Below are 24,041 nucleotides of genomic sequence, written 5' to 3'. Positions count from 1 at the left end.
GTGGCAGCTGCCCCCTCTGGGTATGCCCATGTCTTGAGGTACGAATAACAAATATTCACTTTGTTCAAACCAACAAAATACAGCATAACAAAAGAAAAAGTTGTGTACTTATGAATGAAATTGGAATAGATCGGACACTCTCAGATAAAGACACAGAGTAAATAATAAAAATTTAAGATTATAAGAGTGATTTATGCATGTAAATATATTACTGATATAAAGTTAAAGTTATAAAAAGATGTACAGATTTATAAAAAAAATTGTCAAAAATAAATTAGAAATAGTTACAAAATTAATAGTTGTAGTAATAAGTAATGAACTGGTAAATTAATAATCTCTCAAATACTTAAAAAAGTTTTTGGTAATCTCCAATTAATATTTTATTCTATAAGGTGAAATAATAAAAATAGGTCATAAAAATTTGAGTTTAACTGATGAATAACACAATTTGAGGGAGAAAGGGCGGAATAAAAATTCAGTGCAATTTAGAGGAAAAAGTGATTATGAACATTGTTTTTTCAGAGGCATTAAATTGAACTACAAATTAAAATCCTGGGATAAAGACTTGATTTTTTTTTTTTTTCCTGCTTACACTATATTGAGAAAAATAATACAATCTGAACTACAGAATACATGTAAATTACAGTTATACAACTTGACCAATGAGTAGTAAAATTAAATGAATTGTTGTATAATTTGTAAAATTGTTGGTCTGCCATTAGTGGTTAGTGGTTGCTTAGTAATTGATAAAATACAAATTGATGGTTTGAAAGTGACATCAGATAAAGTAAAAATAGTATTATAAATGGTTACTTACCTTGCTATACTACATTTGTTATTACTTTTATTGTTTATTATATGTTACCTTATTAATGAGGTAAAAAAAAGTTATTAGTTTTGCAACAATATGATTTAATCTGTCAGATTGTTATACTTTTTATTTTATTTGTTAGTACTTTCAATATTTATCATTCTGTACTTTATCCGTTACTACTTCTTCTGTATTATTAATTTATTCTTAGTTCATTACTAATTACTACACCAGTTTATATACACTTTTGGTATTAATTTTTATCCTTTTGTGACTATTCCTATTTTACTTTAGTCAGTTTTTTAAATATATTTTATGCCACTGCCTTTATATCAGTTTTATATATATATATATATATATATATGATGTTCTTTTAGTAGCATAACCTACTCTGTATATTACATTAGTATACATTTTTTTTTTTGTAGTTCTGATGAAGACCTTAGTAAAAATACCTCTTAGTAAATATTTGAAACTATTTCTTAATCTTTTTTTTATCTATACCACCATCGCCTTCGTAATTCATATATAGTCAACCATTTATAAGATTTATGTAGTTTTCTGTTTTGTTAATGCCTGAATTGATCAAACGTTGGCAGGTTAATAACTTACTGGTGTTCAAGTAGTTTGAGACTTTGTTTCTGAATATACTTATAATACCTTAATAATAATGTTTATTTTGTTTTTCCTTTCTTTTTTTACTCATAATTATTAATTTTTTTCATTAATTTTGATTATCATGGTCAATAAGTTAATGATTTGTTGACAGGGTGATATATCAGAGATGGGAAGTGAGCATTACTGCCTGAGGTGGAACAATCATCAGAGCAATCTCCTAGGTGTATTCAGCCAGCTATTGGAGGCCGAGAGTTTGGTAGACGTCACCCTTGCATCTTCCGAGGGTCACTCCCTCAGGGCTCACAAAGTAGTTTTGTCAGCTTGCTCATCTTACTTTAGGTCACTTGTTATCATAGCTTGTATTTTATTAATCATTAGATTATTTCTCTCATTTTCCATAAGTGTAAAGTTTTTATGTGTTATGTTGACTGTTGTGTTTGTATTGGAAGAAATACTCTGTACGCAGTCATTTAGATCCTTTTTATTAGATATGCCGACATTTTGTACATATAACTAATACATCATCTGAGTTAAAATTGAAACAAAGATTACACTAGACAAGAGTTGCAAAATAATTTTGATAAAATAAGTAATGAAAAAGAAAAAAATATATAAAAATACACGGAAAAAGTATAAATTATAAAAATATTTGTAATAAGGTATGGTGAATATAGAGAAATAATAATAGGTGTGTTCCAACGACCACTTTTGACTATTAAAATTGTTCGTTAGAACATAACTAAGGTATAATAGTAGTAGATAACAGATAACAATAATATGTAGTGAATGAAGATAATAATATAATGATATTAATAATTGACCATAGATCATTACATATGTTTCTGTCACTTATACTTTTCATTTAATTTTTGTTATATTATGATTAGCTTTTTGTTTTATTATTTTTTAGTATTATTTCATTTGTATTATTTTCAATATTTACTTCTTATATTTCCTTCTAGTTAATTTAGTAGCCTTCTTCAACCTTTTGCTTCTATTAAATTTATGTTAATAAATTCATCTTTAAATGTTGATTTTAAAATTAGTTACAAAGTACTGTTCATTCATTTATATTTAAAGTTTATTAATCATCTTAAAAAATAGCCAAAATTCTTTAAGTTTTTAAACTTTTTCATTGGTAATTTTGCATACCTCATTTATTTTTTCATCAATAACCACACCACTTTTTGTGTGTGGTTATCTATATTTTTTTATGTGCAATGAGCATAATCTATCTTGTGGTGACTTGTTAGATTCAATGTGGTGTTACTTATTGATTTAAAAATCAAGAATATAATAACTTAAACTAAAAGGCTGAGATAAACTAGGTGAAAAAAATTAGAATACTGGCTTGTGGTACATTCACCCATCCTATACCACTCATACTTTATTTTTTCTTACTAATTAAGTAGTATAGGTTAAAAAAATGTTTTGCTTAAATAGAAAAAAATTAATGCTTGAATTTCAATATACATTTATGTGAATGATTTTTACTATCGTCAATAAAAAGTATTTATTCTATTTCATTTTAAGTAAGAGGAAAGTGAATGATATCAGATTTATTTTTTTTAAATTTTTATATTTTTAATCTCTTTTATTTCTTGAAAAAGTGTATGAGATGAACTAAGATGTCTATCTAGCATATATATATATATATATATATATATATATATATCAAGATAAGTAACTTAAAACTATTTATAAATCTGTAATCTCTTAATCTAATATAGTTACTTGTTATTGTGACAGGTCCCTCTTTCTAGATCATCCCAATCGGCATCCAATAGTGATCCTGAAGGACGTGGGTTTCGCCGAACTAAGAACCCTCGTAGATTTCATGTACAGAGGTGAAGTGTCTGTCGAGACGTGTAGACTTTCTGCCTTGTTAAAAACAGCTGAGAGTCTTCAGGTAAGGTATGGGGTCTTTTCTCCAACAAATATTTGTCTTTGGTAAAGCATTTTTGCTTTTTTACTTGATTGATTTGTTGTTGGCTTATACTGTTTTTTGTAAGTATTTTTTTTATTTAAAAGTATTTTTTTAATCTAAAAGTATTTTTTTTTATTTACAAGTATTTTCTTTATGTACTTTTGAAAGTTTTCTATTCTGGAATTCACTTATGGAATTAAATGTATGGTAAGTGTGAATGTATCCTGCTCTATTTGGAATATTAATTAATTTGGATGCATAACATCATCTATCCATTCACTATTGGTAAAATTATATTCAATTGAATAAATCAAAGGAAAAAGAAAAATCCCTTATAAATTAAAAACATTTACATGAGGACTTTTTAATAAAACATAATATTGGAAACAGGTTAATAAATAAGATAATTTTAAAGCAATGAAACACAAGAAGTTTAAGAAAAAACATATATATTTAATAAAAACTATAGAAGAAATTAAAGAAATCAAATTAATATAACTATTAAATAAATCAATATAATAATTATATATGTTGTACAATAATTAGAGTAAATATTGCCAGTTACTATGATAAGTTCAAGAGACTTTGTATTAGTAAACATTTGGCAATAATTTGGTAGGATGCTTACGGTATGTTGGAAGCAGAACATTAACAAATGAAAAAAAATACTATAGAAAAAAAAAATTACCAATTGAAAATTAGTCCTGAACAATCAATTTTTTTACAATTTACATGATGACATTCTACTTTTTTCAAAAAATGTTATTGATCAGGAAAACATGACGTTTCTCGAAATGTGAATAACACTTTATTTTCAAAAACAACAAAATTTTCTCAATTCTCTTAACTGGTGCTCTGTGAGGGTGCGAGGTCACCTGCATCTTCAACCACCAGTTACTTCTCTACTGTCCAGTTAATGAAATCTTCTGAGAAAATAATTACTAAAAGTTTCCCATTTTCCATCACATGTTCACTATTCTCAAATGTTCTGAATTAATTTGAATTACATGTAGCTCTTGATAGTCATGAGCATCTGATTTTCATAAGTTTTTATTACAAGTTCCAGTTTTCCCCAGCCCCTCTCTCTAGACATCAAAGAGCTACATAAAACCAATGCAATGAGTTATGTTCGGTTCATAATACATTTTATATCTAAAATAAAAACTGTCCCCAATGATTTAGTTATGAGATTTTATAACTACTAGAAACATTTTCTCTCCTTGTAACCAATACATTGTGCATCATGGACAAGGATTCTAACTATGGCTAAGACACCTTCACTAATTCAATAAAGAAAATCAAAATTAATAACAATTTTACCCATTTTATTGCCAAAATGTGAAAATCCATAGTACCTTATTGTATGTAGTTTTTGGATATGCAGAAGCATGTGGTAAGATTTATGTTTGCTGTTTTGAATGTAATGATAAATGCATGGTATTCAGAAACTCCTATAGACTTTCATTAATTTTGAAAACCTCAGCTTTAGAGTATCGAAATACTTCCTACAGTTTTTGATTCTAATCAATTCTTGTCTAAGGCTGCAATGACTGGTTGAGGTAATATTTTAATCCTACTCTTGGAACTCTTATCCTTGATAGTAATACGAATATACTTACCTATCAATTATTTTAACATATTCTATGTTTTTCAATTTGTTGATATTTTCTTAATTCATAAAAATTATTAAAAATTTCATCCAATTTGTTCAACAATTTTTTAGCATAAAGCATAAAAAGCTTTGTGATGATGTAGAAACTTCATGATAATATCTCAAAAGAAGAATAACTTATATCTTTTGCTTTCAAGTATTCCTTCAAATTTGTTGGAATCTACATTGATAAAATTTTACTTTTACAATTGTATCTATAGCAATTGACCAATAAAGCTGAGTACATTGTGCACTGTCTCCAGTTGCAGTACGTTGTTGATCCCTGATTCTCTGAGCGATTCATTTCTTTCCAGGTTAATGGTTCCATCTTGTGTAGCCGCTCCATTGAGAATAAGGACACAAAACTATTCTGTTGTTCTTCCAGCATTAGTGATTATGTTTCATCTTGATACAAAACAAGATCAAGCATGACAGCCCTATTCTTAAAATACTCCTTTTCCGTCTAAATTCTTACTCTCATGTTTCTAGAAAGCAATTGTTAAGTGGTCTATTTTTTGTTGAAAATATAACTTCAATAAAGTTAATTTGTGACAAATAAAATGTTATTTAGATCTCAAAAATTATGTATTGATTCTGTATCTAAAATTTAAATTTTTAATTAAATCACTTAATAAAAAATTAAAGGAAAATATGGAAGTTAAATATAAGAGAAATATGAAGTGCACACTGTGCAATGAGGATCCATTCTGTCTTATGAGCCCCTCTAACCTATTTCAATTCCAAAACAAGCCAACTTATGTAGGTTGGACAATGGCCCTGTACAATCTCAATTCAATTTATTGCTTTAAAAATGCCACTTGCCATCTTCTGCATATAAAAAGATGTTTTGTGAGTAACTTGCATGAATGTCCTCAATAAAAAAATTATTTACTTCATTTCTTAGTTCAACTACCATTGTGTATTATTTGTGTTTTATGTATTACATTCCTGATGATAGATTAATATCAATACTAATGTTGTCATAGGTAAAAGGCTTAGCAGAGATGACTGCATTGAAATCGAACAGCGGTGGAGAAGGGGAAACAACGCCACCCCCTCAGCCTCAGGCCCAGCCTGCCCCGAGCCCGCCTCCGAGTGCCCCTCAAGAGGAAGATACCGAGTCAGTTCAAAGTGGCCCCTCGGACATGACGGTCCCTCACCCACCTTCGCCTCCTTCGCAACCAGAACCTCAGCCTGGGCCGTCAGGCCTTCCTCCTGTACAGGATGCACCCCTGGTCAGTTCCAAACTGTATTCATCATTAAAATTAATACAAGTTTTTGTATATCGTCTTCACCACATTTATATATGGAATGTGAATATTGCTACTTTTCTGTAGTCCAAAAAAAAACTTTTAGTTTTACTCTTAACTTCTCCTTTACAAATAATTTTTTTATCTCTGGGTTTTTTTACTTCTCTGTACCCTAAATCTTTATAATTTCAAAAAATTAAACTTATAAAAATGTAATTTTTCACATTAGTTACTTAAACATGGTGGCAAAGATACATTGGAAAGTGATGTAGTGATAATTGTAAAATGTATTTATTAATATTTACTGACACAGTGTTCAGCATTTGTTAATTTTACTTCTGTTTTCAAACTAATTCAATTTTCAAGATTAAGCTGAATTAGTGATGTTTTTTTTTTTAATGTTACATGAGAACAAGTGAAAAAAAAATTTGATTTTATTTTTAATTAATTAATTTTTAAATTTATGTTGGATAAATTAATTTTTACATTTATGTTGGATATATTAATTTTTAAATTTATGTTTGATAAATTAATTTTTTTTATAAATAAAAAACATAAATTTTTTATGTTAAATAAATTCATTAGTTTTATTATTATTATTATCTAGTTTCTTATTTATTACTAGGTAATCAATTCAAATATTTTTAATATGATTTCATTTATAAAACTAGATTTATTTTTATGGTCAAACCGAAAGAGCACCTAATATTCTCATGTAAAATACAGAGTCCCAATTAAGGCTTTCGAAATTTTGGAGCCTAAATTGAGGGAAAATTGAAATTAAAAACCCGGTGAAAATCTGAATCATGTTTCTCAATCATTGGTTAATTAAAATTCTTGAAAAACTATTTAAACTACTAGGCATTGTTTTTATGACTTCAGTTGATGGGAGGTATGGTTGCAGTTCGTTATCCAATTTTTCTAAACAAAGCTCAAAAGTTTTTCTTCATAGGTTCATAGGTTTCTAATTAGAGAAGAAAATTGTATTGCGAGCTTAGGTTGACAAACTTTTATTTATTCTAGAAACTAAAGAGTTAACAAGCCGATTCAAGTGCAGCTGATTCATTCATGATTCTTTTTTAAGAAAATTAGATGGTATGATTCATAAAATAATTAATCCTGCACCAAATTTATAATTATAAAGAAATGAGACATAAAGACACACCTTAAAATATTACTGCGCTGACTCTTGCAACCAAGCAGGAAAAATCAGCTTATAGTTTTATGAGAAGTTCAAATTTAGTAATGGACTTATTAAAATAGGCTGGATAATTCAAAAAATTAATCAGTGATGGTGAAGATGATTATACATCATCTGTTGTGATCCTGGAATCCAAAGCTGAAAGATTGAGAGCTTTCAAGACAAGATACTGCTTTACTTTGAACCACAATATGACATTTTACCAGCTGATATTATTATGTTGCCATGACCGCAAAGCATGGCAGTAAAGAAGTGAGGCATTACAATGAAGCACTGTTAAGGATTTTTTTTTAAATTTGGATTTTTTAGATGTTTCAAAATTATATATTCATGTAACTGTATTAGTTGAGAACCTGATAGCTGATCGGATTGGGATGAGGGTTCCAAAGCCCTTGTTTCAGAAGGTTGTGGGTTCGATTCCCACCTGGGTCTGTCAAAATTTATTTCATGGTGCCTCTGAGAAATAAATCTTGACATTCTTACTCTGGGTCTGTATAGGATCCAAGGTCTTCAATGGAGAACTTAAGCTAAAAAAAAATAATGAATAATACATTTTTTTTTTAATATTGTAATAATTTCATGCTCTTGTAAATTATGGATTTGAGATACATTTGTTAAACAGTATCTACTCTTACTAATTAATATTGCCATTAATAACCATGCCAATGGATCTGAGGTATTTCATAATCTCCTTAAAATTGTCGTACATTTTATAGGATTGAACAAATCGTAAGATGATGGAAACAAGATATTAAAATTTTATTTTATGTTACTTTAAGCAATTAATGATCTTTTTATTAATGATTGTTTTAGTCATTAAAAAAAGAAGTGGATTGGGATCGAGGAGATGAAAACAAAAGCAACATGGGTGAAAGTTCGTCTGACTACAGGCACCCGCACGATCCAGTAAGTTTATTTGTTATATTTTTCAATTTATTCTAATATTGCTAAATATAGTTTTCCTGAAGAAAATCCCCCAAAATTGCTTGGCATGTTGCATGTTAGCTAGTTTGTAATTAGCATGTTAGTTCCTAAATCCTTAAAAAATACAATGATCATTTCTCTACTAAACATTTTAGTAATGATACATGTCTCCGCAAAGGGTAGCATGCTTTTCTTATATCTCATCATTACCTTGCCTTGCTGAAAAAGAAGTTGACCTACATTTTTGGCCAATTTTGGATTGTGCGTTGTTGTTTTTTTTTCTTCTAATATCTATATATTATATATATATTTTTTATTATAATGCCACAGTTTTACTGTTATTTTTTATTTATTACTATTTGTGATGAATGTGTTTTCTCATTATGATTATTATTATTGTTAAGAGTGGATCGAGGGTCATTTTTGTCATTGCAGCCAAACAAAATGAGCGTCAACTTCTCAACAGTTCAAAATTAAAATGAAACATAGAAACTACCTTCCCCTTTATCCTATATATATTATTGGCTATTTTTCCCATTATAAAAAAATAATAAAAGGAGACAATGAAGTTGATGGTGATTTCGTTTGGTTGCAGGACAATAACGATGGTGAGAATCGGGCAGTGTATTCGTGTATGTACTGCGGAGCGATATTTCCACACCAGAGCAAATTGACGAGACACATCCTATCTCACAGCCTGGAAACTCTCAAGTACAGGGAACAGCTCATGCCACAGCAGCTTCCTCCGTACCAAGGGGTCAAGGCAGAGGTTCCCGGTGCTCTGTGTAAGTTCTGTGGAAAGACATTTCCTGATGTAGGCTCCCTCATCGGCCACTTGCCAGCGCACACTGGAGACAGGCCGTTCAAGTGTGAGTTTTGTGGAAAAGCTTTCAAACTACGTCATCATATGAAGGACCATTGTCGGGTGCATACAGGAGAACGTCCGTTCAGGTGTTCGTTGTGTGGCAAAACTTTTTCACGATCTACGATATTAAAAGCACATGAGAAAACTCATTATCCAAAATATGTGAGAAAATTCCTATCATCACCTAGCCCAGAGGATGAGAGGAGAAATCAAGAGATGACTCACATGCCGTGTGACCTCTCCGTCGACTCTGTCTGCCTCCCGAGACCAATGCCGTTTGAGATACCTTCAGAACCTCTTTACCTACCACGGACTTCACCTTCCCCTTGACTCCAGTTTTATTATTATTATTAAAGATCTAATTATCAGATAAATCTTGGTTTTTTCCTCATTAATTGTGTCGATTTTAAAGGAAGGGTCATGAATACTTTAGACTTGTGTTGATAACATTTCAAAAGTTTGCAATGAAAACTATGAATTAGACACTGGATATCAAATAACTGTAACACAAATTTATCTTTTTAAAAGAAATATTTGTTAGTAAAGATGTAATTTTTATACTGTAGTGGTTTTGAGAAAAATTAGTGAATATAATGTTTTAGTTTAAAAATATATAATTTGAGAATAGATCTTGTAATTTTATTTTTATTGGTATAAGTAAACTTTTTGCATCTTTAAACTTTATTCTTGTAAGTTTTATTTTTGATATCTTGTGTTACTGTTATTATTATTAATGTTATTATTGATGTCATTAAATTTTAATGTTCTAGGCTAGCCTTTACTTTGTTTATTATAAAACTTTGTTATATCTATGGGCAAGATAGTTCTGGATTTATAGACTTTCAGTGGAGATTATTAAGTTGAAAAAAATAAAATTTTAAAAAAGTTTCAATTAAAAAAAAAATGAAAACCCAAAGTAGAACATAGTGCTTAATAAAATTTCAAAATTTACTGTAAAAGTTATAAGCTGTAAATTGGCTAATATCACATTCATCGCTTACTTTTGAAATGTTTCAATATAAAAAAAACTTGGAAAGTGTAATATAATTAAATTGTTATCTGCTTAATCATTTATTAATTATATTATTATTATATTTTATTAATGTGAATAATATTGAACCTAGCGTAAGCGGTTTCAAACTTTCTTCTGTAGGTTTTTAACTTTATTGTTCCTGACAGAGTCTGACTCTGGAAAAAATAGCTTTAAGCTATATTGTAGTTTATCAAAAACTATTAAAGATTTTATTTATTCTTTTAATAAATTTTATTTTTTAACTAAAAACATTTTGCACATTGTTTTCTTCTTTATAATGGTTTATTTTTTTATAGATGTACACGTTGTTTTGGCATGATAAATTGTTAGAAGATTATAAGATCTAGTCGGGGCCATAGCACTGCAAATTCTACAGTGTCCCTTGTGGTGCTTTAAATCGGAGAGTTCATTACTAAATCCAATAAAAGTCATAAACGATTAATTCATATTAACCTTATAAAAGAAAACTATTCCTGCCTCTAAAGTTAGTATATTAGTAGTCAAGAAATGACTAATGCGCAATAGATAGGATGTCGCTTAGCAACTGCTATTGTCAGCGGTAGTCTATGTTCTCAAGCTAGGTAGAGTCCAACGTGATAATGCACCAGGTTCTATCTGAGAGTGAATTATAAAATAATATGTGTTAGTAAAAATATTAAACAGTGTATAAAACTTGTTATAAAATTTAAAGTATGTATATACATTTTACTTTAATTAATAAAGCCGTATTTTCTCATATTCAAGTTAAATTAAATGAATGTTTACCTCATAATTGTTAAATAAACCTACATTTTTTTAGTAAATGCTAAGGCTGTAGTTGTAATTTTTTTCTATGATTACAAATGTTAGCATTAAATAATAATTCATTTGTTAACAAATAACAATACCCAAACCACCACGTGATCAAATTGTACAAGTATTATTATTGATTAATCATTGTGTAAAGCTGTTGTGTTTTAATTGAATAAGTTGCTGTTGCTTTATCACATATTATTTTAGACTTTTCAAAGTTAAATTATTAAATCAAAATTATTGTGAAAGTTCAATAAAAGGTATTTACATGAGAAAATTGAATGTACTAAGGCGATGGCTAAGAAGTGATCAGAGGAGCCATATCAAAATACAATCATTTTTTATAGTTTCTCAATTGTTCTGTTCAGCAATATGCCATGACATTCTATTTTTCACACACTTGCGCCTCGTCAATATGTTATACAAATATGAGGTTTCACTAGTTCATGGCCTTTGGATCAATGATATTAATGATGTTGAAACAATGAAATATGCATTTTTGGCTAATATCTGGTATTGCTTCTTAGCCATCAAAGGGTTGAGTACAGTTGAAAAAGATGATAGAGAAGAATAGTAAATAATTGATCTAATTTCAAAATATCAAATGTTTATGTTCCCGAGTGTAGATGGAAAGTTTTTTCCTTTACCAAATGACAATATTAAAAACAGTTTATACGAGTCAAGTGTATTCTTTATTAAATTTAATTGAGGAAATAAGTCATTTGTGAATTTAAATAGAAAACAATAGTTGAGTTATTTGTAAAAATGTACATTTTGAGTTAAACTGCCTGTGAGTTGTATTTTGGTGCTTTATGCTAAGTTGAAGTGAATTTTATTCGATTACAATGTTTAATATTTAAGGGATTTAAGAGATTCCCCTCCGCTAGGCTGTTAACAAGATGTTGGCTGTGATATTTTGAGCTGGGAGATAACAGGGTTGGGATTAATACATACACCATGCTCGTAATGAATTTAATTGTTAATTTTATTCTGTGATGTATTGTTTAGGAAATGGCTATTGGCTAACGGGCATCTCATTTAGGGCATTCCGTAACATTATTAAATTGTGTACTTATTTAATTTTAAGCTGAACTTTATCAAATGGAATTACGACCTAGTGCCTCAGCTTGTATATGAGTAAATACGGATTTTCGAGACTTATTTATCGAGAGAATGATGAACTGATCTTCCAACTAGTTTTTGGAACTTTCTGTTAAATTATTTATGCTTAAAGTATTAAAATATTATTTTATTGTGACATATGTGATCTAAAACTTCTATACCCATACCAAAATTCAAAATATCTTTTCGTTCAAAATATTTAATAGATGCAAAGAATTTATCATTTTCCCCAAAATTATGTTCATGTCAAGTTCATTCCAAACTGTAAGATCTAACAGTAATGTATAATAAATAATATATGTGATGAAGATTAAATAAATTTGTTAAAGGTGAAATGGTATAGACCATAGTATGATATTGAACATTGTTGAATTATTATACCTGTCAGATTAGTTTTTATATGACAGGGTAGAAATGGTTTCTGTACAAAATAATCAATAATAACCAATATATTTATATTTAAAAAAATATTCATAAATAATAAAATAGGATTTGGATCAGGTAATTCAGTGATTTATTTTGCATTGTTTTTTATTTGTTAAATGAATATTTCAACAAATAAGCTATTTGTAATATGTTCTCTTAATATTAGGAATTTTTACTGGTATATAAGTCTACTGTTCTAATCATTGTAAAATTATGAAATGGAAAGAGGAAGAAATGTTGATCATGTTATTATTGTTAATTTTCTAAAATAGTTGCTGTAATTTGGAAATAAACAAAAAAAAAAAGAAAGAAAATTTTAATTAATCATCTTCTATTTTATGTTTAAATGAACACAACCTAGCTCTACTAAACATTATATCACATCGTATTTTCTATAAAAGCTTCAGTTGAAAATTATAACAAAAATAAAAAAAAACATAGAGGGAATAAAACTTGCTGTATATAAAGCTCTACAATAATTTTCACTATTTCTGTTAGTTTTTTACGTATTCAGTACAATTCTTTTTTTCTTCAACTTCATAAAAAAGAAAACGAGAAAAAAAAAGGGTAAATAAGTAGATAATGAAAATATTTAATTTGAAAAGTATTTAATACTAGTTTAAAATTCTACTCCAATTTTTTTTTTTTTGTAACCAGTATTAAATTGGAATATAGGTTTACTCTTTAATAATTTTCTGTGTTGTAATTATTTCTTGAGAATCAATTAATGTTTGGATTGTGGAATGTATGAGCAAATAATACAATTCCGATTCATACTGTATATTTTATTCCAAACTTATACTGTTGTACATACCATACATACTTATATTAAAATTAAATTAATTTAATGATTTGTTGCACTTAAATATAGTTAAGTATTGTATAACAATTAAGGGTTAAAAAAAAACTGTGACTTATAATTTTAGTTGATTAACTGTATTTGGTGCAAGGCTTGGTATCTGAGCTAAATGGTATTGTAATACGAAAGAGTAATAATTGTAATAAGAAAGAGATTCATTGTAGTTTTTTAATCAATGATACAAAATAATGCCATATCAAATTTAAAAAATAAATGGAAAACAGATAATGCTAATGGAATTCTAGAAAATATAATTCATTCAATTAATATGGAATTTTCAAAAGATTGTTTACTTGAAATTAGTCTCTTTCAACTGTTCAGTTTATAGAGATAATATTTTAGTAGTATTCATAATAATTTTGGCCCACATTGACATTCCTTAAGTTGGAGAGATAAATAGATATTTATAAATTATTTAAATTCATCAACAGTGTACGTTTTCTGTATAATTAAACAGCTTCTAGGTAATCGCTCTTTGTTTAGAAATTCTTAAGTAAATATTTGTGACACATTTTATTGGTCATTAAATCTGTTTTCCAGAGATCAGAAGAAGTCTCAACACTTTAAAGGCCATTATCTTTTATATTTTTACATCAGCCATGTATACCAAGCCTTAGTTATAGTTTTTCTTGCTTGAAAATAATTTTAAAACAAGGATTCACGAAAAATTGTTATTTTTCTTAAGTGAGTATTGAATACTAACAATTTTCGTTCCTAAAATACAATTAGAACAATATTGGCTAATTTAGTTTTAATTTTGAAAAAAATCTGCACAGCAATAAGGTATAGTTTCTAGGGTGTTAAGTATCGCTTTAATAAACGAAGCAAGAAAAATTATAAAAAAATGTTAGAATAAAATAATTACTGTCGAATATGTTAAAGTTATAAAGTGGATATGTGCGAGTATACAAATAGGGTAAAAAGAGAAAGGCTGTGGGTTGCCTTGTTAGAGTTTTCACAGCTGGTCACAGCATGTTTTGTATTTTTGTAACTTGAAAGAGTCTGCTTTTGGACACCGTTGTAACGAATCGTTGCAGACGACTGTGATAGTTTGTGATGATGATCTATTATATTTGCTAATTTATATTGTAAACAAATATATAGAAGGAGAGGAATCGATTAAACTAATATATAAAATTCAGTTGGTGATTTTTTTTTTTGTACATAACATTTGATTTATTAATATGCTATAAAAGTAGCTATGCAAAACGGTAGCACTCAGTATCCAGAGGGGTCAATTACTGTGAAAAATTAAAAATAAATTTTTACTATCTCTAATGTCAAAATATGATTGCTATTTTCTGTTAAACTACCTATAGCTTAGCAATTGTACTAACACACCCCCACTGGTACATGTGCAATGTTCCTTAGAGTTTGGAGTAGAAGGCAGTGCCATCTATAGTAATAGCGTCACGTATTAATAATCGAGGCAGTGTCTTTAAGAAAACTAGTAGAACACAATAACCCATTTTAATTTAAATGTCTTAATTTTGTATTTGAACCAAAAAGTATCTAAATGTTTCTACACTTATAACTACATTTCAAAAGAGGTGTAAATTATAACTGTAATCTTCAATCATAGGTTCTTCGTTGTTGCTTTTTTTTTTCTTTTTTTTTATGTTTTGGTTAAATCTTAGTACATTTTATGGACGCCTACATATAACCATAATGCATGCATAATATTCTTTTATGTACATAACTTTTATGTTGTTTCATTTTTTTGAACAATGCATATCATAGTTTGTAAAATTACCATTAATACTTAAAATTGACAAAGATGATGTATACCCTCAGTCTCAGCAAACATTAACAACTATGTATTCATACTAAAAGTGTGCTACTGTTTCTTTCATTTATTTTGTAATTTTGCTGTAATAAATATTTTTGAGTGGAAAAGAGTTTTTATATCGAATTCATTTTACAAAACAAACATTTTTATTAGTTATTTATTGATGATTATTTGTAATTTTACTTGCTATTTATGTGACATCAAGATATGTTTTTAGAAAACCATTCTATTGATAGAGAATGAATGAATTAAATATTTGATTATTTCAATAATGCACTTTCAATAGATTTACTAATATATATGTGTGTGTGTGTGTATTGCTTGGTTATCTTATTAAAATGAATGTGTAATTGAAAGAAAAAATAATTTAAAAGAGCATGAAGATACTACAAATTCAAGTTAAGGAATGCTATTCATTGAATTGTCTCCTCTCACAATTCTTAAAATAATGCAACTTTATAATAGCCAACTATTTTCTGTTTCCTACCCTCCACACTTCAATTTGTGCCTTAGCTTGTGACATTTTACATAAGATGGGCACTTTAAATATCAATTTCAAAATATAATTGATCACATTTAATGGGTTCCCTGTGGACCAAACTATTTTATCCCACTATAGCACTTCACTACTTATAAAAAAAAAGTTGTTGTTACCTTTCTTTCTAATGAAAAAGCAGTGTTTGCCTTAGATTTTTTTCCAACCCTTCAATATGGATCTAAGGCTTAGTATCGGAACACTAAACTTGGCCATTCACTCCTTTCTGTATTGAATTACTGGATGTGCTGAATGCCCATAAATTATATTTTAATTAATTAAAGTTTAATTATCTATTTAATATTACCAATAAGGTCTAATAAAAACTGAAAAGATATGGTTGGATATCTTTAATTTTTTCCTACAATTTCTAATTCTGTATGAAATTTAGATCCTAGTGCAATTGACTTATTTGCAAGAAGTAACATACTTTTCAAGAGTGATTCTCATGTTTTTCTTTTCTTAAGAATATTTTGATTCTCAAAAGTTCTCTGTTTCTAAAGAAGTAGCATTGTACTGCCTACTTCAGAACTATCGGAATGGTTTAATGATAAAAGGTGTTTTGATAGTCCGATATTGTTATACATCATTCTGACCCAGCGGGTAGTAAACCTAAGAGGGAACCAGTCCGAGGAAACTAGGAGAATGGAAAGGAAAAGAAGGTGGAAGGATATTTAAGTGACAACTCCAAAAATTGTTACCCAAACAGAGACATTCTGATAGAGCTCCAAAAGGACTCAGAGTGAACATTACGCTTTGCAGAGGGATATTATATGCTCCGAGTAAACCATTTCTGTCGAGAGGTATTCAAATAATGAATTTATTTCGGCTCATCCAGTCCAGTCTCTGAGAATTAGTTTTTATTCATAATACATACTATGATTCAGTATTTATAGAGTTACACAATTTTATATACAAGATAATAATCAATTATCTGTTCTTGGTCAAAATGTTACCACTTGATATGCTACCATGGAAATGTTACCACTTGATATGTTACCATGGATATGCTACCATGGAAATGTTACCACTTGATATGTTACTACTTGATATTTTACCATGGAAATGTAACCTCTTGATATGTTACCATGGAAATGTTATCAGTTGATATGTTACCACGGAAATGTTACCACTTGATATGTTATCATGGAAATGCTACCATTTGGTAAGCTTTGAAAATCTTGCAGGTTCCGGTTAGTTGTCGCTAGAGCAGGTTTTCCATTATAAATTCTTAGCTGTAGTAGAAAAACAAAAAAAATCATCTTCAAATTAAAATTTATTTAATTAATAATAGGTTGTCTTTGGAATGAGGTATGGTGTTTTGACCAGACCTTTCCGGACCTTATGTATGAAGGAAATCAGACCTAAAGCCAATTTTTGTATACATAACAGAAGGGGTTTGAGAGAACAAAAAAGAATGATTGATATGAAATGAATGTATTGAAAATAAAAGATAATAACTGTGATATAGAGGGTTCTTCCCATGAACATAATATTGCTATTTGGAGTAATTTAAATTTTGATAAAGGGGAAAGTAATTTGGTTTATGAGAAGTAGAGTTCATATGATTGTAATGGCAGTTCACCATTTGATAAAGGGGAAAGTAATTTGGTTGATGAGAAGTAGAGTTCATATGATTGTAATGGCAGTTCACCATTTGATAAAGGGGAAAGTAATTTGGTTGATGAGAAGTATAGTTCATATGATTGTAATGGCACTTCACCATCTTGTTGTAAGCTGGGCAGTTGAGGGAAAGATATGCAGTCAGCGTTTGTTTTTTTACCTCTCTATACTCAATTCTGAGATGGATTGTCTGTCCTGTGCTGCTGCTTTAGAGATGTGGGTGGCCGACTTCTGGGATTCTTCTAGCCAGTCATGTTGTCTCGACCATGGCTTGTGACAGAGAGCCAGCTAACACTGCTTAGTCTAGACGTTCCATCCTGTAAGGGATTAGACTCATTAGATCCCTACTGAGCTTTACAGGTGGAACTGTGGCTAGTTGGTTCATGTGGTAATATACGACACCCTATAGTTCTTTTGTCAGTAAAATTGTCCCCATGTCTAATGCCTTACAAAAACTAAAATTATAGGCCTTTAGACTAAACATATTACGGTTTACCTCTTGCTGTACAACATTTCACCCAAACTTACATTATAACATCCAATAATTTTACAAAACATGATGATTTGTCACTCTCAAGTGGTATGAAGCCACAGTCCCTTTAGTTTTATTAGAGATTTTTAATAAGGGATGCTGCACTATCCAAAATTATCGCATTTTTTCTTTTTGGTTTCATCATAAAGAAAGCATTTTTATTATTTATTTATTATTATTAATACCAGATCAGCCTGTTGGGCCTTAGATGGTTAATGTAAGTTGCATAAACAAAGCAAAGTTGTGCCATATAGCAAGCAAAGTAAGGTACAGTTCAGCCATATCATGATAATGCTTATTGCTTAGTTTTTTCATGTCTACCACTGCCAGACTTTTGTCATATGGTTAGGGAAAACAAAGATAAGAAGAAGAGATTCTTATCCCATGAAATACTGCAGTTTTTGTTCACATTTTACCATACCCCTGCTATTGGTCAAATTTCTCATCTAAGTTCAATTATTATGGCAATTGCCAAATAAATATAAATATAGATACATACTCATCAATTTCTCAAAAGTATTTTGAACATTATAAGGAGAAAAAATGTTATATTTTTGTGTAGTTCCTGCGGTTTTATTTTTTCTCGAGATTTCCACTGATGTCAAGATTTATTTTTTGGAGGAATAAATATTGCCAGACCCAGTTAGGAATAGAACCCATTGCATTATGAACCAGACACTCTGGGACCTTCCTCCCAATGTGCTCAGCCCTCAAGGCTCAACTCATGTGTAGTCTTTGAGGTAAGAAAAACTTTTCTTTAATTTTAAAAGCTACAAAAAAACTGTACAATTTGTAGCAGTTTTTACTGGCATACAGCCAGTTGAACAGAAAATAATAAATGTTCTGTTCAATTTTGTCCTAGTAAATAGTGAGTGGGCTCGCATAGATACTGTAGTCTTTAACTAATTATAACAAACTTTATATATCTACACAGAAGGTTTAGGCTAATTAGTTTGTAGTTGATATATTTTGTAAACCTGATCATATAAATAATTTATTTTTTAATATTTTTTCAATTTATTAAATCTTATTTACAAAACTTTTTTTTTAGGAGGTCTGCCTTGTAGAGGGGGAATTTGGTCCTTCAGGGAGTAACCGCAGTATAGATCAGATCAGCAGTAGCAGTAGAAGTTCAACACCTTTCCAATTTCCGACATTAGCGGGACTGGCTGGTCTTTATGGAGAAAGTGTTCTCAGCCTACTGCAGGCTCATGAGGCTCTTGGTGTCAGGTGCAGTGTCTGCCTGGCCGGCTTTCCATCACCATGGCTACTGGATCAGCATATTGCTCTTCAGCACCCGGGCCACGGAACACCGGAACCACTAAGAGATGATAAGCCATTCAGGTGTGACCAATGTGGGCAAAGTTATCGCTATCGATCTGCGTATCTCAAACATCGGGAACAAAATCACCGTGCACGATTACCAGCTGACAAATTATTCACATGTGATGTTTGTGGTATGCAGTTCAGGTACCTCAAGTCATTTAAGAAGCATAGGTTGAACCACACTCTTGAAAGGATCCAAAACAGCCCAAGGAGGGGCTCAGATCGGGAAAAAGAGGATGAAGAAGAGAGAAGAGAAGAAGTGACAAGCTCGAATGAAGCTGTCGGAAGGCAAGTAGAGGGATCTGATCAGGATGATACGGTAGATTCAGCCGAAGGTGGTGAATCATCTTTGATTGGTTTATTACAGCTTGGCGAAAGGCAGCGACCACCCAGATCGTTTGCTTGCCCCTTCTGTGGCAAATGTGTGAGATCAAAGGAAAACCTCAAGCTCCATGTCCGAAAACACACTGGAGAGCGACCTTTTGCTTGCCTCTTTTGTGGGCGTGCATTTGGCGGTAAAAGTGATCTGACGAGACACCTTCGAATTCACACAGGAGAGCGTCCATATCATTGTGAAATGTGCGGCAAATGTTTTGCGAGGGCAGACTACCTTTCCAAGCATTTGACTACACATATACATCAAGGTCAACACCGATAAATACCATCAGTCAGTCGAAAAAGTATTAACCTCTCTTAATCTCTTTCTCTCTTCATATCTCTCTGTTCTAATATCGGAGGAAGCGGAAACCTCTTAGAGTTCATCTGTTTTGGATCTTGTCAAATCCTAATGAAGCAGGAATACACTTAGGCTAAGTATTTTATTAGAATATATTTGGTATATGGCCTGGAATAATTGTGATGGTTTGGGGACAGGGGTTTTTAAGAGACAATCATTGGTGATAAAGTACAATAATGTATAATGTTTAGAAAGAGATAAGTAAGAAAATGTGATAAGTAATGTTTGGTGTAAGAAATGATAGAATAATATAATTTCAATCTAGCACAATCTGAATAGTTTTTAAAATTAGTAAAATTGATCGAAAAGAAAACGTTATTTTTGAAAACTAAGCCCTCCCGTGGACTACTAACTGCTTCTCCGTACTTCCGTGGTTAGTATGAAACAAATGTAAATTACTACCTCATCATAAATCTAATAGTAAATTATCTGAAACAAACAACCAAACGAACCTCATAAATAATTTTATCAAAATATAAATTATATATTAATATGATCTATTAGGAAAATTTTGATCTATTCAGTTTTAATGTAATCTCGAAAAGCCGGTTGTTAATTAATTTTAAATATTAAAGTATTTATTTAAATTATAAAGGGAATCATAAAAAGCGTCTAGTCAATAAAAAAAAATAAAAAAAGATATATATAATTATAAATATATTGTATATAAATATATAATACTAAAAGTTTAAATGAAATTATAAAATTGAATTGTAAAAATTGTTTTAATTTTAATGAAATTGTAATGTTTTTAATTTGTCCAATTATGTATCATATAATGTTGTGAATATTTGACAAAGAAACTATATTTGATTTGTATAGATTGATATCATCATAATGTATAAATGTAAACACTGAGGTTGGAAGATGATAACATCAATCTGATTGATATTATCTTTATGTATAGATGTAAATGTTGAGGTTGAAAGATGATGATATCTATCAGATTGATATAATCAAAATGTATAAATGTAAACACTGAGGTTGGAAGATGATAGATGACATCAACCAGTTTCATATCATCATGTATAAATGTAAACACTGAGAATGGAAGATGATTACATCAATCAGTTTGATATCATCATAATGTATAAATGTAAACACTGAGGGTGAAAGATGATGACATCAATCAGTTTGTTATCATCATAATGTGTAGATATAAACATTGAGTTTGGAAGATGATAGATATCAACCAGTTTGATATCATTATAATGTATAAATGTAAAAAGAAACTGTTGAGGTTAAAAGATGATAACAATCAGTTTCATTTTTTCTAATACTAATTTTAGCTTACTTTTATTTTTTACTTTATTTTGTTAGTTAAATAAGTTTCTTTGTTTTCACACTAGAGCTGGCTCTACTCTTGGCCAGCTTCATTTCCACTTGATTAAATAACACAAAATTAATTCCATTTAAATTATTTAATGTTAACTGAACTAACTTGACCATGTTGAAGGGCTCTACTTGTAAAATAACAAAAATGGCTATGTGATATTTATCGGAAACCGAATTGTGATAGAACGAATTTGGTATTGTCTAGTAAAGTTCGCTGTGAACATCATCTTAATTTTTGTGTTGGTTTATCGAAAGATATTAGCGCCCATTGTGATAAGGATAAAAAAATATGAGTGCATTAAAGTGTGATATAGATTTAAGGCTAGTTAGTTTAAAGGACCTTGGCCAAAACAAAATGAACTCTACGATGGAGTTGGTTTTGACTCCCGCTTATCATGTTTAGCCTCAGCCCTCTCATCAATATTAACTTATCTCTATAAGAATTTTTCAATTTCGATGTGATGTACTAGTGAGATAAACTATTAGATTTTTATTATTTTATTTTATTTTTTTGTATAAGATGTATTGTTGTTTACATGATCTACAAACGGCCAGCCTTTTAAAAGTTATTCTTCCACAATGGTGGCGATTGTTTGTAGCTATCGAGTTATGTGTTAAATGTGTTTTATATATATATATATGAAATGAGTGATGATATATTTCCCTTTTCAATTTTTTCTCATATAAAGACTGTAAACACCAAATTTTTGGGTAGCAAACTTTGAATAGTATCGCAGGTTCACTATTTCACAGAAAACGGTTGTTAGTAAATGTTATGCACCGATGGAAAATGGACCTCAAAAGTGTGGTTATTGTGTGGTTGGGACTAATTTTAAATAAATTAGAATGTGATGGTGCTAGTAGATAATTTAAAAAAATGTCAACACACCCCCTCCATTTTATAACGCAATTTCGTTGTGATATTTAATAAATTGATGTTTCTTACTAATTGTAGTCAAATCTCTTAAATGTGTATATTATAGATAGCTTTAAGATTCGATTTGGAGTTGTTTTATTAATAATAGTATTTATGTAATTATTATTATAATAGTGTTATCTTTGAAGGTCGATGATTGAAGAATGATTTCGAGACTGGATAGAGAGCACGGCTGTGGATTTGTATTTTTTATAATTAACTAAGACATGTGATCAAAAGCTAATAATTGTAGATTTGATAAAATAGAATGATAAGGGTTGTTTATATACAGTTATGTCTTCGGCATACAAATAAGTTTTCAGAGGCAAATTAGGACAAACTGAAAACTGTTAATGGGAATCGTCTTAAAGAAGACTTTATCAATTATTGTCTTTTCAAAAAGTAATTTATTTACAATTTTTAAATTAGGGTTAAATTTATTCACAGCCTATAAATAAAATGTTTTTATTCTTGCCATCCTGCCATTGTCATTGTGTAGCAAACATCTTTTTTAAAGGCAATAACTCTTTATTAGTGTGATAATTATTGAAAGTCAAATATTACAATACCTAACAAAAAAAAATAAAAAATTAAAAAAATATATTATAAAAATCAGTAAAATGGACTCAAATACATTTTTAATAAAAGAGATTTCAGCTATTTCACTAATATGAAAAATCTTCCTTTTTACTATTATGCACCACTTGTTTTGTTTTTGATCTAATGAACACTGCCAAATTAGAAAAGAAAGAACAAGAGAATTGTTAAAAGACAGGTTGTGTTGTACGAACTCGACCTTTATTTCATTCAGTGTTTGTTTTCTATCATGACTAATATAAATTTTTAAAATTCAGTTGCTCAATCAAACAGGGCAGTTAGGAAAATGTACTTCTTTATTTGTATCACCGTGGTCTCTAGTTATGCTTAAATCATAGTTATTTACAAAATATATCAAAACTTTTTTTTTTTGTTTCATTTTCATAAGGGTTCAAAAAAGTAATATTTTTTACTTTAAAAATAAATGGATTTGTATTGTTTTGATTCTGATGTATATTAATTTCGATAGAAAATAACTAGAGAACACTGATGACAAATTATTTTGTTTTTATCCAATTTTGTAAAATAATCTCATAATTTTTATTAACCATGATTTATTTAATGGTAGTTGCAGTGTACTCCTCAATATGAAACATTAATTGTCATTATATAGTAAAGATTACAAAAATGTTATGTTATGTATGTATAATTATGACAGAAGACATTTATTTGAAAAGCAGCTCAGCTTTAGAAACTAAACTTTAAATAGCAAAAATTGATACTTAAGTTGTTTAGCTTGGTGGTGAAAGTCTCTTGTATAAAATTTTAAAAAAATATTAAAAGAAAAAAAGTAAATTAAATGTTTTGTAAATATATATTTTGATATTTATAAAATATATGTTTATATGATACATAATTATCATATGAATAGGGAAAAATTAATATATGTGTACTCGAGATCTCAGATTCATTTCTATTTGGAAAGTCTTAGCTTCTTCAGTCTTTGTTTAATTAGCATGAATTAAAGAAAATAATAACATTTTTTGTTGCTCTAGACATTTCACCAGCAAATTTCTTTAACATACTATCACCTGCTCAACAAAATGAAACTTAACATGTTAAGAGCAAATGAAAAATGTCAATTTTCATTATATTCTTAATACAAAATTAGAAAAATGAAAAAATCTTTTGTGTCTAGGCGTTTAAATTAAATTAAATATAACAATATATATA

At 29.2% G+C, this 24,041-nt stretch overlaps 1 protein-coding gene across 1 annotated transcript in view; it reads left to right on the top strand.

Moving 5' to 3' along the window:
• The window catches only part of LOC106690938 (telomere zinc finger-associated protein), a 37,352-nt gene extending 13,454 nt beyond the window's left edge, over window positions 1-23,898 (top strand). The window contains exons 2-6 of the mRNA XM_067050807.1: window positions 1,581-1,768; window positions 3,179-3,338; window positions 5,994-6,242; window positions 8,272-8,364; window positions 19,010-23,898. Coding sequence (XP_066906908.1) covers window positions 1,596-1,768; window positions 3,179-3,338; window positions 5,994-6,242; window positions 8,272-8,364; window positions 19,010-19,942 — 1,608 coding nt within the window. The 5' untranslated portion in view covers window positions 1,581-1,595 and the 3' untranslated portion in view covers window positions 19,943-23,898. The remainder of the gene's footprint in view (window positions 1-1,580; window positions 1,769-3,178; window positions 3,339-5,993; window positions 6,243-8,271; window positions 8,365-19,009) is intronic.
• Window positions 23,899-24,041: the final 143 nt, after the last annotated feature.

The sequence above is a fragment of the Halyomorpha halys genome, unplaced genomic scaffold (genome assembly GCF_000696795.3).
Source record: "Halyomorpha halys isolate HHAL.00 unplaced genomic scaffold, Hhal_1.1 Scaffold1982.1, whole genome shotgun sequence".
Taxonomy (NCBI): domain Eukaryota; kingdom Metazoa; phylum Arthropoda; class Insecta; order Hemiptera; family Pentatomidae; genus Halyomorpha; species Halyomorpha halys.
Note: the sequence above shows the minus strand (reverse complement) of the source record. Positions and strands in the feature narration are given on the sequence as shown.